Source organism: Suncus etruscus, chromosome 14 (assembly GCF_024139225.1).
Source record: "Suncus etruscus isolate mSunEtr1 chromosome 14, mSunEtr1.pri.cur, whole genome shotgun sequence".
NCBI lineage: Eukaryota > Metazoa > Chordata > Mammalia > Eulipotyphla > Soricidae > Suncus > Suncus etruscus.
In genome coordinates, this window is record NC_064861.1 from 9653997 (window position 1) to 9670043 (window position 16047).

General features: G+C 41.6%; 1 protein-coding gene across 1 annotated transcript in view; it reads left to right on the forward strand.

The window, feature by feature from the left end:
* The first annotated feature begins 573 nt into the window (after positions 1 to 573).
* ANK2 (ankyrin 2) overlaps positions 574 to 16047 on the forward strand; it is a 274592-nt gene continuing 259118 nt past the window's right edge. Inside the window, 1 exon segment of the mRNA XM_049786554.1 lies at positions 574 to 709. Coding sequence (XP_049642511.1) covers positions 581 to 709 — 129 coding nt within the window. The 5' untranslated portion in view covers positions 574 to 580.

Below are 16047 nucleotides of genomic sequence, written 5' to 3' on the forward strand. Positions count from 1 at the left end.
GCTGCCCGGGCTGGAGGGAGCCGGCCTCGCGCTCGGCGGGCTGCGCAGACTGCAGCATTTTCTCCGCCCGCGTCGGGTGCGGCGGGAGGCGCCCGCCCGCCCGCCCGCCCGCAGCCCCGGCCCCCTGCAGGGCCGCCGCCCCCGTGGGGCGTCCGAGGCTCCGCCGGCAGGCACGGCCCGTGTGCGCGCGTCCCCCGAGACCCGTCCCGCGGGGGCTGCGCCGCCAGCCTCGAGCCTCCAGCCGGGCGTCGGGCGCTCCTGGCGTTCGCCGCGGCCCCGCCGCTCAAGCGCTCCGCGGCCGGGCTCCGCCCCTCGCCCCCGAGCCGGCCCTGCGCGGGCCCACGCACACCTGTGCCCGCGGACGCGCCGCGCTGCCGGCCGCCGGTCCTGCCACGCTCGGCCCCGCGGCGAGCCCCGGGCGCTGCAGAGGCGGCGAGCGGGGCGGCTTCTGCGGGGAGGGGCGCTGCCCGCGTGCCCCCACCCCCGGGCGTGCTCGGGCCGCGGGGATCCTCGCCTGCGCCGCCCCGAGAGCCGGTGGGCGAGTGGCCGGGTGCACCTGACGCCCACCCTGCCCGGCAGCATGGCTCACGCCGCGGCTTCCATCAAAAAAGTTCGCGAGGCCGACCTGGACGAGAAGGAGAAAAACCTGGAGAGGGAGCGGAAAAAGCAACGGAAAATCCCCAGGGAGCGCTTGGAACGGAAAAGAAAGGTACGGGGCGCTTCCCTGCGCCTGCCCCCGGCCGGACCCTCCCCGCCTTCCCTCCAGCATCCCCTGCCTGCACCGTTGCTCAGCTCCCGGCTCCTGCCTGAATTTGCTGCATTGGGAGGAGATAGAGCCCGAGCCAGGCCAGGCGCCTCGCCTTTGCTGAAATTCAGCGGGGAAGGAGGAGGAGACAGAAGTCAACGCTTCGTCCTCTGTTTCTCTCCCTTGTGCTGATTCAGTCTCACATCCAGGTGTTTTCTCCTTCTCCCAGTGACTCTAAGCACTTGCCAGACCCGAGGAAGGGGTTTGATGTGTGCTTGCTTGGAAGGAGGCTCAAGTCTTGGCTGCTGCTGCTTCCTTTCTTCGGCTGCTTGGTTTCCAGCACTGCGCCTTCTCACAGACTATATCTATATTTGATTCTCTAGTTAAGAATAAACCACAGATTTTATGCCATCTCTTCCCTACCCTCCCGAACACCGCTTTTTGAAGATTGAGATAGTCCTATGGAAAGCTGCATTAAGAATAAGGGTATTGGTGCAGTCAGCTGTGTCTCCGCATTTAAGCATTGTTTTTTTTTTTTTTTTGATCGGTTGATATTTTGGTTGCTAGTATGAATCATTTTTTAACAAGCCACTTTATGTAATGAAACTGTGGTTTCATGAAATGATAGAATATGAAGTACCCATATTTCAGGGTGAGCCTGGTAGAAGACTTATAGTCATCATTAAAATAATATTTTATTTACTGACTGTAGCAAACTAAAAAATTAGATTTTCTTTGCGGGGGTGAAGCCTTGTTGGTTTCCTTTACATGGAGCTACAGAATGATCTGAATTTTCAAAATATTTTTTTCCCTGTAAAATAGGAATAATGCATGACAACTTGAGGGGGCTAGAATGGCCATGAAACCAGGGGTCTAGATCTATAAGGAAAGATCATCTCTGTCAGTGCTTTAATTAAATAGGTCGCTGAATGATTTCTGCTGATAAACGACATATTCCAGGAGCAGGTCATAAAAATAGTGGTTTGAACACAGCTGCTATCTACTGTAGCTCTTGGATTAGGGGGAGCTCTTGCAGGGAATCCGTGATCCAAACTATATGCTCAAGGCCTGTCTCTTTTCCTTCCTTGTGTAGCTCTTTACCTGGTCATGGAACCAGGTTGGAGAAGGGATACTGTAATTTTTGCCTCCTTTTGTGGAAAGACCCTCTTGGAACCGAGCTCATTCTGCAGAAGCTTTCATGCCATTTCATTTCTACTACTCAGCACAATCCCAGTTAGATCAAATGACTTTTTTTTTAGACAACACAAATCAATCCAGTCCAATCCAAGGTATTTTTCCCTTTTGGGAGAACTTTCAATCCAGTGTGTCTGCCCTTTCCAAGGCTTTGGTTGAAGGTTGCGTTAGGCTTCTGCATTTCTGGCCATTTGGGTGGGCATTGGTTTCCTCTTTGACACTAACTTCCATTTCTGTTCCCTCAACATTTCCATGAAATGTTGCTACATCAAGCCCTGGCCTGGGAATTTTATCCGTTGGATTCTTTTGTTCCCTAAATCCCAGCCTGTTATGTCTAGGCCAGTGGTGCTTATTCAGCATGCAGTTGTGGCCTAGTAACTTTACTCAGCTCCAGTCCACGGAAGGCCCCTGGGAACTACTCTGGGTCTCGCTCTGGTTTGTTCCAGTATCTGGACTGATGTTTTTATGTTATCTTCTTTTCTGTATTGTATTGAAAAACTATGTTAAAATGGTAAAACTCTAGGACTGATAGAAGGTCCCCATGTCTCTGATGCTGCAGTGCTTTGGGGGATCCATTTACCGTAGACACGAGCCTGTGTGAATCACTTATCACTGGACCCTCTGATCTTCACCTTCAGCTAATGTGAAGTCTAGAACCAGAGGAAACTGGGGAAAAGCACTCAACTAACACTTGCTGAAAGAGTGGCTTGTTTTATTGGTTTGTTTCGAGCTGATGCAATATATTTTCTAGAGACATCCCCCCCCCCCCCCCATCATTCCTCTTCTCCCCTCATATGTCCACAAAGTTATTTTTGGAGGTGTAGTAGTTCAGGAAGAAAAGAGGAAAAGATAGTTGCCTTTTTGCTTTCTGTACCGTTTTCCTAGATTTAATATTTGGTTGATGGAGAAAAAAATAGGCTTCATTTTTTTTTTTTTTTTTTAGGAATAGTAGTTCAAGAAGAAATGTGGAAAGGATCATTGCCTTTTAGCTGTCTGAACCAGCCTATATAAAATGTATTCTTGAAATGGGTATGCTTTATTTGGAGATATCAGATAATAACATAAAGAAATACATGGAGGTGTGAGGTTGTGGCTTAAATGACCGAATGCATGCATTGTATGTGTGAGGCTCAGGGCTCTATCCCTGCACTGCTAGAACTAGCCTTGCTGTCTCCTGTAAGAACTTTCCCCCCAGTAGCCTGAGTATGGTCCCTTCAGTTACGAACAAAAACTAAATCAATAATCAGCAAAAACAAACCGTCACCATCACAACACAACAACCTATAGACAATGTTCTAGTTTCTTTTTTCTTTTTTGGAGGGTCCTGTCTGTGTTTAGGGCTCACTCAATGCTTTGCATTCAGGGATCATTCTTGGCAGGGCTCAGGAGACCATCTGGGATGCCAGGAATCAAACCCCAGTACCTCTTGCAAGGCAAGCACCCTGCCTGGCATGATATCTCTCTGCCCCCGATGCACTCATTTTCTATTTTATTATAAGAGGCAAATCTATCCCAATGTAAAATATTTAAGCATAAGCTATATTTCCAAAAAGGACAGAGCCAGTGAAAAAGGTGCACAAATATATAACCTTGCAAATAAGCCTGCATGTTCATAGAATTAAGATAAAACCTATTTAATACAGGTAGGAGCCAACTTTGGGGCTTGGTGGCAGGGGAGGGATAACAGATAGGTGGCTGGGGAATGACCTCAGTGGGCTGGGGTTCATGTTTGCATCCAGGAGACAAGAAATACCTGAGCAGACCCTGGAGGGACCCCTAAGTAACACTGGATATTGATTTTGTGCCACTGGGTGTGGAGAAAAAAAGAAAATAGAAAAGAAAAAAAATCAGTTGATTTTGAAAAGATACTGAAGTCAAATTTATTGAGTATTAAAATAAAATGTATCATCATGTGACTCTGTTCCTATTTGGGACTTTGTGTAAATAATCTTGTGTGAACTTCTATAATGAATAGAAACTGTGTGATTTTGTACTCCATGAAACATTTTTAATGAACTGCAATTATTTGTAAAGCTGAAACTTGTGTCTCTAATCTTGTGGTGCTACTTTTGTGGTTTATCGTTTTGGGGTCTCATCTAGCAGTGCTCAGGGTTACTCCCCAGCTCAGGTTCAGGAGTCTCTCTTGCCAGTGCTTGGGGGACCTTGAGGTGCTGGGAAGAGAAACCGCCTTCTGTGTGTAAAGTATATACTCAGTTCTCTGAACTCTTTCCAGCCCTAAAAATAGTAATATTCTTAGGGCTATAATCTAAATAAGTATATTTAAATATAATGTGTCCATTATTTATTGTATCTGTATATAATGTATTAGATATGGAAGAAAACTACTAAGCTTTGAATAAATGGGCCAAGACAGGGAACAGAGCTAGTAAAGGGGCTAAGGCTGACCCATGTGTGATCTCCAGCACTGCACATGGTCACCCAAAAGTGATCATTGCCAGGAATGATCCCCAGAGCGTAGAGCAAGGAGTAAGCTCTAAGTACCACCACGAGTGGTCTCGTGCTGAAACAAACTGATTTAGCATTTGTTTATGGAAATGAATACATTGATGTTCTGTTTATTTGTTTTTGGTGGTTGGGGTCACACCCAGTGGTGTTCAGGGCCTGTTCATTCAGTATTTAGGAGTGACCCCTTATAGTGTGTGTGTGGGTGGTACCATATGTGAGGTAGGATTATGGTTTTTTTTTTTTGTGTGTGTGATTTTTGGGTCACACCCGGCAGTGCTCAGGGGTTACTCCTGGCTTCATGCTCAGAAATTGCTCCGGCAATGGGATGCCGGGATTCGAACTGATGACCTTCTGCATGAAAGGCAAATGCTTTACCTCCTGCTCTCTCTCCGCCCCGTGAGGCAGGATTAAACAGGGCCCATTGTATGTAAATCAAGCACTGGTATTGCTTGATTTACTCTGCCTCAGTATTCTAACTTCTTACAGAGGTAAGAGGATATTCCTTTCCTAATTATTAAATCAGAGGCAATTGGTAGCAGTTGGTACTGAGGATGTGACCAGTCCAAGTTCCATTCTTGGCATCCCTTAATGACCCCTGAATCCCACCAGGAGTGATCTCGAGTGCAGAGCCAAGAGTAAGATCTCTGAATGTTATTACATGTAGCACCCAAAACAAAAACAAAAAACAATCATTAGATTTCATTAAAATCTTATTTCCTTATACATTTGCATATTAGGTTTTATAAGACATGGGAAGAATGGCAAGGGATTTTTTAAAAAAATTTTGGGCCATACTTTAGTATTTAATATGTAAACTTAATATTTAATCCAATTTAATATTGTATTTTTTTTTAATTTGGGCCATATCTGGGTCTGCATTGAGTAATCACTCCTGGCAGGTCTCAGAGGGACCATATGGGGTACCTGGGATCAAACCTGGGGACACAAGTCCTACCTGCTGTACAGTTTTTTGTCCCCCATATTGGATTTGTTGCCAACTTGTAAAATTGTTTTAGAAAGCAGTTTAAGGAGTTATATTTCATTTCACAATTATAAGTTATTTCTACATGTCTTTTTGGGGAAATACAAGCAAGTTTTAGAGAATTAGTAATAAATCAAGAAAATTCAATTCTTGAAAGTAAACCAAATATTTAAATGATCTCCCTCATTTAAGTTAGTTAGATTGTTAGTTTCAATTCAGTCAACATGATTTTCATTTTTTTAGACAAACTATTCTCCAACTCATGATAATTTCTGTTCATTGGAATTAGATAACAGTTATTTTTATGACTAATATTTAGCCTTACAATGGTTAAGAAATGGTTACTTTTTAAATATATATTGTTGAAGCACTGAAGTGAGAACAATCAGATTAATCTTTATTGAGGACCCCAGTAGTTCCATTGCTGGCAGTTTGCACACAGTGAATCATTTAATCTTTGCATTTGGTACTATTACCTTGCAAACTAGGAGACACTTTCTGAGTGAGTAACTTGTTTAATTAGATAAATGTAATAATTAACAGAATTGGGGTTTGAACCCAGGCTTTCAAGTTCATTGGGATATGAGATGATATGATTTCCTTGCTACCTATAGCAAAGATGTGGATATGGAACCCAAGTAAATCTTTGCTAAGGTCTTAATATCCTCACCTCCAAAATATCTTTCTTTAATAGAAAGAATTTGATTACTGTGAAAGGAAGTTCAACAGTATATTTTAGAGGAGACTGTATAGATTTAAGTTTTTAATTTTTTTTTGTTTGTTTTTTTGGGCCACACCCAGTGACGCTCAGGGGTTACTCCTGGCTATGCGCTTAGAAATTGCTCCTGGCTTGGGGGAACCATATAGGACGCAGGGGGTGGGGGATCGAACTGTGGTTCGTCCTAGGCTAGTGTGCGCAGACACCTTACCACTTGTACCACCGCTCCAGCCCCTTAAGATTTTAATTTTATTGTCATTGCACTCGAGTTTCCATGAGATTTCTTGGAAAATCAACTATAAGAAACCAAACATCCTCCTGAAATATAGCAATTGCTATCAATGATAAATTATGATAGATCTTTATTATAATTGTATCAGGACCTCAAAATAATTTGCATATTTACTCTGATTAAACTAAACTGGCTCAGAAAAGGAATTTTTGCATGGGATTAAGTAGAGAAAGCAAACTCTCCCAACTCCTTCTCATCGACTTTCATAGAATAGCATTTTTGTTTTTGATTTTTGATTTTTATGTTTATTACTTTTTTTCTTGGAGGAACAAAACACAACCTTTGGGGATATTCTTTTTTATTAAAATTCTCCTTTGTCTGCTTGGTGTTAGTGAGAATACCTAGTAAGTGTATTTACACTCACTAATGGTCTTATCACATATTTGTAAGGGGACATGGAGAGCTGAAGATTTCTGTTGACTTGTTTTTATTTGTTTGTTTTTAAGTCACACGGGTGGTGCTCGGGTTTACCCCAAGCTCTGTACTCAGAGATAACTTTTGGTGATCTTTGGGTACTGTATAGGATGCTATATAGGATTGAACCCAGGTCTGTCAAGTGTAAGGCAAGTGCCTTCTCTGCTATACCGTCGCTCCAGCCCCCATGAGATGCCTTTATTTTTTAATTTTCTATTTTTTAATATATGGAATAATATCTTATTTGAAAGTGCAGAGAAGAGTTTCCTTGTTCTGTAACCTTTTTTGTTTTGTTTTGTTTTTGGGTTTTGGGTCACACCCAGCAGTGCTCAGGGGTTACTGCTCAAAAATCGCTCCTGGCAGGCTTGGGGAACCATATGGGATGCCGAGATTCGAACCACTGTCCGTCTGCATGCAAGGCAAATGCCCTACCTCCATACTATCTCTCCGGCCCCTTGTTCTGTAACTTTTGAGTTATTTTAAGAGTGGGTTGTTGGGGATGGAGAGATGGTACAATAGTAGGGCAATTGCCTTGTACTTGGCCAACCTGGGTTTGATTGCCCACACTCCATATAGTTCCTCGAGGAGTGATCCCTGAGCACAAACCAGAACTAAGTCCTGAGCACTGTCAGATATGGCCCATAAACAAATAAAAGGGCGGTGTTACAAAAAAGCATAAAATAAATGACTGTTGTGTCCACGTCCCTCCCTGGGGTCTGTGACTCTTCCCACCATATAGGAAGAGGGGAGATGGGCTAAACATTCTTCTTGCCCTTGAATCTTCTGCTGACATACTCTGCATTCTCATTCCAAAGGGAATTCCAACTCAGAGGCAGCCACATGTAGACCAGAGCTGTGTACACAACGATTTCTGGGCACCCGACCAAATACAATGTGATTAAAAAAATACAAATCTCTGCAGAATAATGTAGCCTGTAGAATGTGGTACATTCTGGAACTGTTCAGACATGGAAAATTCCAGTTACTGTTCTGAGCCCTTGAAATGTTTTAATTTCTTAATTTTTATGAAAGTCATGCTGGTTTAGGGTGCTGTATATGTAATAATACCATGTTTAGGTGGATTACTTGCTTACCGATCCACAAGCAATGTCAGCACTTACGGAATCCTACTAAGAGATGCTGAATTGGTTGTGCACCATGCTTTATCCAGATAGGTTCTTGTATGATCCGATTCATGTTAACAAGTGAACATTTAGACATTTTGCTGATGTTCTTTCTCCTGGAATCTTTTTGTTTGTTTGTTTGTTTGTTTGTTTTTGGGCCACACCCGTTGATGCTCAGGGGCTACTCCTGGCTATGCGCTCAGAAATCACTCCTGACTTGGGGAACCATATGGAAGACCGGGGGCTTGAAAGGCAAATGCCTTATGACTGTGCCACTGCTCTGGCCCTCTCCTGGAATCTTAATATAGTTAGATACATCTATTTATATGGGGTGCCTGCTGTAACATCACTTTTGTTTTGTTTTGGTGTTGCCTTGAAGCACTCAGGAGTTACTCGTGGCTCTGTGCTCAGAAATCTCGCCTTGTTAGCTCAGGGAACCATATGGGATGTGGGGAATGGAACCCAGATTGGTCCCTGGTGGCTGTGTGCAAGGTCAGCACTCTACCCACTGTGCTATTATTCTGGCCAGCACTTTTTTTTTGGGTAGGGGGTAACCTAGTTTTATTTTTAAATATACTGCTTCCCTGTTTTCCTAATTTTATTTCAAATCCTCTATTGCTTGAGTAGGATAATGATTCGGCTATAAGTGACTTGAACTATTAATGGCACTTTGCACTAATACTGTAAATCTGAGTTTTTATTACTGCTTAATTATAAAGAACTTATTTGAACCATTAAGTGGGTGACTAACTAATAATTTAGGATTACAGCTGTCAAATTTATAAGCTGGCTGCAAAAATAGTCCAATTATAGAGCCCGAGTGAAGTATTCAATACAAGTAAAATCTTAATATTAACAAACTACTGTCAGACTGGATGTGGCTCAGTGGTAGAGCAGATGCTCTTGCTTGTTCTAGGCACTGGGTTTGATTAATCCCTGGCACCAAATAAATAAAACAAACAACTACTATAAGTCAGTTAACTTTGGGATCTAACATCTTTTACACAAATCAAAATGTTTTCCCACCATCTTTTAATTTGAGTTGCAATAAATTTGAGTTGTAATAAATGCCTTCATCTTTAAAGACCACAGTGACATCATTGGTTTCCTTTAATATAATTTTTAAAATTAGTAATATATTTTTTCATCAGTTAGGCAAACATGATGGTAATCACAGCACATGAATAATACTGGAAATGTCACTGTCTTAGGAATTAGTGAAAACACAGAAAATTAAGACTTCTACTCATACTGTTTTAACTGTTTTGGCATTTCTGTGTTTTTCCTTGATGAGATACTTTTTCATTGTTTTTATTGTTGTTTTTGAACCACACCTAGCAGTGCTCAGGTGTTATTTCTGGCTCTACACTCAAAAATCATTCCTGGCAGACCATAGGAGATGCCAGAAATTGAACCCAGATCAGCCACTTGCAAAGCAAACACCTTCCCCGCTGACAATATCCTTTTTTATTGGTGTTTTTCCAAGGAATTTTTTCTTCACAAGGAATATATTTTCTTATTCTTCATGACAAAAACTCTGTAGATTAAAATAAGGAATAGTACTAAAATGTACTTACTAGATTTTGGGAAGCTACATAAATTGTTCGTGGAATTAGCCACTATTTGAGAATGACCCATTTGCTTCAAAGATAACCTGTGATTATTAAATATATGGTGTAGAAAATCTCATGAGTCATTTTTATCCATCCCATTTATAGTAAATCAAAATCCTCAGGGAGACTAGGAAGGAAAGAAAACCATAAATCATATATATTTAAGGTTCCCTTGGTGATTTCCAAACAATTTAGAAACCACTGGAATACATATTTCTTTTCTCGAGCTTTGCTCCATCTTTGAATTTGGAACAATCATGAATCTACTTCTAGTCACCAGTATAACTCTAAATTGCCATTGAGAAAAATTTTCCACGTGTAGGTAAGAGGCACCTTGGCAACCTTCTGAAAGCTCAATGAGACTAATTGGTCTAAATAATAACCAATTAATTCTGAGGCTGGAGAGGAGGAAACAAGCTTTTAAGAGTGACCCTGGAAAACTTTAGAACCTGCAGTTTAGTTTAGAATTTTGCACTCTTGTAATCATCTTCAGAACTGAGTAGTATAGGATTTTCTATATTCTACAAAACTTAGTTCACCTGAGGTGGGGGAGCTCTCTAAGTGAAGTTTTTGAAGGAAAGTCATTCAGTTCTGAACATAAAGTGTTATCTGTTGCATATTGTGCTGTTTTGAATAAACTCTAAGAAATGTCCTAGGGAGTTAATTGGTAACGTGAGTCGCCTAGGAGACTTCAAACCTTTGGAGATGTCTGCACTAGTGAAAAGTCTTACTTAAGTCAACAATTCTTTTTCTCTGCGTTGTACCTATCTTTGGCCTCTGCATCCTTTCAAAATGATAGAAAGTGGGATGAATGTAGGTGAGTAATAAGGCCTAACTTATTTCCTCTGACTTTTCAGACATTCCTTTTAATATGGCAAACTCAGCAACTTCTTACTAGGGCTGTTTCTCTGTGTTGTTTTTACTTTTTTGGCACCAATATCATGCCAACTGCTTTCCCTTTTCTCAGCTCACAGATGGTGCCAGGAATTCTTCACTGGGACATACAGAAATCTAGGGGTGTGTGTGTGTGTGTGTGTGTGTGTGTGTGTGTGTGTGTGTGTGTGTGTGTGTGTGTGTGTGTGTGCATAAGCCATTGAAGTTATTGCTTCCATGTTCTCTCACTACTTTCCAAGCATGTAGAACAAAACCATTACTTTTTTTTTTTTATTAGAGTTTCATTGTTATCCTCTGTAGCTTTTCTTTTTTTTTTTTATCTAGAGATGGCCTTTATTATATATCTCATGCTTATAGCAAGGAGACAGCTCGGTAGAAAACTAGCTATAAGGAAGGGAAATAAAAGGGGAACAACGATTTTAATTGTATTCATCTCTTTTTGGTGAGGACTAGTGTCCTGGCGCATTGATTTCTATTTTCTGTATATTTGTGTATGCATATAACTGCTTTCATGTGCATGCACATACACACACATGCACATTAGTTAGAGAATTGTTCATTACCAGTTGTGATACATTTTAGTTGGGGCATGAGAAAAGACTAAAATCAAGACTTGGCATTGACCCCTTTCTTGATATATTTGTATTTGGGCTAGGATAGTTTTTCTAAATGTATATATTTTTTCATAGTAGCTGGTTAATCTGCAGGTTAAATTCTTTATTTATTTATTTTGTGGTTTTTGGTTCACACCTGGCAGTGCTTAGGGGTTATTCCTGGCTCCAGGCTCAGAAATTGCTCCTGGCAGGCACGGGGACCATATGGGACGCCGGGATTCGAACCGATGACCTCCTGCATGAAAGGCAAATGCCTTACCTCCATGCTATCTCTCTGGCCCCAGCAGGTTAAATTCTTATGCAGTTGTATGAATACCACAAAAAGGAACTCTAAGAATATGTTTTTGTTTTAATATTAATATAGAGATCAAATAGTTCTTTTACATTTGAAACCACATGTAGCTGCCAGCCCTTTGAAGCCCTTCTGCACAGTTGGGGATGGATATGGAATCTAAATTTATAAAGAGCTGGCAGCATGTCAGAAACATGTTCACTAATAAGTGATATTCACACCAAAGTCTCAGTTTCTCCTAGAACAAATCAGACTTTTCATTTGAGTTTTACTTCTTTACTGTGACCATGGCTAACCTTTGACTGAATCTAAGTTTCTCACCTATACATCGATGAGGCTCTAAGATCTGACCAAATGTTTTTCTGTTGCATGATACAATTTTATTTTTAGAAATGATTTGGAGCTCAGGGGTGCAATGTAGCTCTATGATAAAACAACTCATGTATGTATGAGGACCTGGATATCTTCTCTGGCTAAAATAACAAATCAACAAGCAAATAAAAGCAAAAAAAAAAAAACCAAAAAACAAAAAGAGAAACAATTAAAATAATTATGTGGCCTGCTCAGGTTTTCCTCATTTGCTATGGATATTTTTGCTCTGACCCTAGGTCCCAAGCTGGGTACTTTCATCCAGGAGGCTCACAGTCACTGGACAATCTAGGTCCTTGATGGCAAAACTATGGCATGCGTGCCAGTGGTGGCACGCGAAGGCCTTGCAGCTGGTACGAGGGAAAGTCCACAAATAAGTTATTCGGGTGGGCGGGAGGCAAGTGTGCCGGTTTCTGCTTTGCAGCTCACCTGGCAACAGGGCCTTACTGGCCATTGGGAGGACCGGGCATTGTGCAGCAGTTTGGGCACTCGGGCTCAAAAGGTTAGCCATCACTGATGGCTTTTGAAAATAACAAGAAAAGTTTGAGGTGGGGGTTCATCAAGTCGAATTTTAGTTCACCTAGTTTTGACAATATGATGCAAGTTTTACTTTAAAAAGTCTTTGAAAGCGCTTATCTTGCAGGAAAAAAAATTAACGGGAAGATATTGTTCTTGTGGTAGTTCTTGAAGTTTTCTCCAAGTTGTAGGCAGGATATTAAAACTAGAAGTGGCTATAAGAAGCTCTGTGGTCATCTTTGCTTTGCATCTCAGATGCCAACTTGAGTCATTTCCCAGGAAGACGTTTCTTGTGGTTCCTTTGTTTTTCTATTAGATCTTCATTATACTGAACAAACGAGGACTTAAAAACCCACAGAAAAATGACATCGTGACACTGTTAATCATTTCACCAAGTGCCGGTGGCAGTGATGGTCACTGCCTTAAAGCTAAGAGAAACTGATCTTAGAGGATCTCAGGGGAATCTCCACATCCTCTAGCCATTCAGCTACAGAATGGGGGTGCATACAAGATGTGTCCTGACTTCTTTCCAGTGTAGAGTTCCAACTTCTGCCTCTTCTATGACTCCTGTTTCGAACGTGGCCAAACGTGTAATTAAAACATGTCACATCTGAAAAGTACCCAGATCAGGAGACCAAAGAGAAAACTGGTTCCCCCCCCCCCAAAAAAAAAAACAACCCAAATACTTCCTGAAGAATAGAGGTCACTTTGGGAAGAGGGAGTTTTTGTTCGGCGGAGTCACCTACAAAACATGGGCATTTGTGTGAGTTAGTGGGGAGATATATGTCAAAGGTTGTCTGTGGGTGGAGGAAAATGGCATCTGTGATCTCTTGAGAGGTTCTAATTTAGGAGCTGGCAACCATAAAGCATCTAGGAGTAGGTGTTAGATCTTGGATGCTAGACACTGTGGAACCAGTTTATGGGCTTTGTACACAATAAAATGAAACACATTGGCCCAGCCCCTTAGCACAAAAGGTGGAAAGTGAATGGAGGCTCAGAAATTTGGCTTTTCTGCCAGCTAGAAAGTAGTGCTGAAAAGATGAGGAATTGAAGCTAATAAGCAAACTATTTCATGTGGAAGGAAGCTTGCAGCTGAGGCACTGACCTCTTCATTCACTGGGGTTAATTATTTAAGAGCTTATGAAGCAATCCATTTTCTCCAATCAGAAAACTCTTAGAATTATGCTTTCTAGTTATCGTGGTATTTCTCACTAGTAAACAGAGACACACTTAGATTGCACTCATTTTCATTCTCTCGTATTGAAAAAGAAGTGATCTTGTTTTAGTTCCCATCAGCCTTCACATTTCCAAAGTGAGTTCAGGTGTATAGAATATATATTATAGAATCCAGGAATTGCAGTTTCTCGATGAAAGAAACAGGAATTGAATGACTGCAATAAGATAATATTTAAATTAAGAGGGTTAAAGTTGTGTGTATGTGGGGAGAGGGGTTGTTCAGGCAACACTCTGTAGTGCTCAGGACTTACTCCTGTTTTAATAAGTGAATAAGAACAATATCCTACGTGGGGCATCGTAACGCCCTCTTGTCTTGGGCTTTGACTAGCTCTCTGTCTCACATCGCTGTCGCCAAATTCATGGGTAGTTCCTCTATTAAGATCAAACATGTAACTTAGAAACATTACATAGGTTCATCTTCTGAATCAGACCTAGAAAGAAAAGTTTATTTGGTACTTGTGAACAGGGCCAAACTCCAGCTGTTTAGAAACAATAAACAGGAACCAGAGTTTTGACAAACATTCTGAGTGCCCATTCCCCAGCATGTAGAAAAACACAGCATTGAGATAGCAGGAAGAAGCAGTCAAAGAAGCATCTGGAGGAATAATCTTCATTTTTTTTGTTTGTTTTTGGGTCATACCAGGCAGCGCTCAGGGGTTACTCCTGGCTCTACACTTGGAAATTGCTCCTGGCAATTCCTGGGATGCCGGGAATTGAATCCAGGTCCATCCTGGGTTGATTGCGTGCAAGACAAACACCCTACTACTGTGCAGATTATCTCTCCAGCCCTGGAGGAATATTCTTACTTTTGGTTTTTTTTCTTTTAGTTTTTGGGTCACACCCAGCAGCACTCAGGGGTTACTCTTGGCTCCATACTCAGAAATCATTCCTGGCAGGCTCAGGGAACCATATGAGATGCCGATATTCGAACCAATGACCTTCTGCATGAAAGTCAAACGCCTTACCTCCATGCTATCTCTCCGGCCCCCGGGAGGAATATTCTTGACCTTCCCTTGAACCATGATATATATCATGACATCATGATAGTCACATGATGATACACTATGTTTACATCTTAAAAGTCACGCTGTAGGGCTGAAGGATTGCACAGGTTTGCCTTGTATGGCCTTTGCCTTGCCATTATCCCATATGGTACCCTGAGCCTGCCAGGAGCAATTTCTGAGTGCAGAGCCAGAAGTGACCCTTGAGAGCTGCCAGGTGTGGCCCCAAACAAAAACACAAGGAAAAAAGTCACATTGTATGTGAAAGAAAAGTTAAAAAGAAACTTTCATTTATAGTCTGTAAGCTATCATCAATGTTGTTTTGTCTGGCTAATTCACTTTTTTTGTCAGTCTTTTTTTCGACTAGTTTTTATTTATTTATTTTTATTTTTTACAATATATTTAAGCACCATGATTACAAGCATGTTTGTAATTGGGTTTCAGTTATAAAAAAGAACACCCCGCTTCACCAGTGCATCCTTCCCACCACCATTGCCCTCCCCCTCCCCCTCCTGGGGCTGGGGGAGGTGGTTAATTCATTTGTAATCTATAAGTAGTATTTGTAATTCTGCCCTGTGTTGCCTCTAGACCATTGTGTTAGAAACACTAAACTCTCCCATACCTCCTGGTTGTACCATTGCTCTCCTTAACCTGGCTCACATGAAGTGCACATCAGGTCATTGGATAGCTGCCCCAGAGCATGACCAGACCTGGTCATTTGCTTGTTTTCTCCCTGTTGCATTTTGATGGATGTCAAGGAGGCATTTACCTATCTCTAAATCATGGACCCAAGTAGAGAGGGCATTATTTCCAAAAAAGTCTATGGTTCATGAGACATCTGTGAATTCTGACACCATTGCTGATCTTGGTCTGGTGAGTCTCTCACACTGCAGAGAGGTCTGGGAATCATTAGAGGACTGCAAAAGTCAATCTCTAGAAGATTCAACTCATTTAGGCTCTAGGATGAGTTTAGAGATTGTGTGCAATCATGTGTCATATAGACTCACAGTCAAGATAAACCTATAAACTAGGGCTCTCTGTCTCTGGCAACAAGTGGGAAGTCGGAATTCCTTGTAGCCCCTTTGTCATGCCTACACACTGAAATGTAGTGGAATTCAGTATGTGGAGGTCTTTTCTTTATGATGCCACATAACCCCCAAGAGCAGTCTATTTCTGGGTGAAACCATGTGCATGTTCATGGAAAGTCCTGGTATGAAAACCATATCTGGGCAAGCCAGGAGTTAAATGTATAGACGAAAGCTTTGAAGGTTCAAAGGCTTTTTATTTTCTCCCCCTTTCCTTTGAGCTCAATTAGCGTTGAATGTCATGGAGTGGGATAGGTCAAGAGTTTGACCTTGTAGAGCAGTAAAGCTGACTCTTTAAAAATGTGCCTCTATTGTATTAAAAAAAGAAAAAGAAAAAGAAAATACTGTTCTAAGAAGGTCCAACTATTAAACTATCAGATCATTAAGTTATGAAGTCCAGTGTACTGGATTTTAGATGAATTCATTCTCCCCTCTATATTTTGAGTAGAAAATATAACTTTGCCATTTTGTCCTTTGAAGGGCTGATGTGTA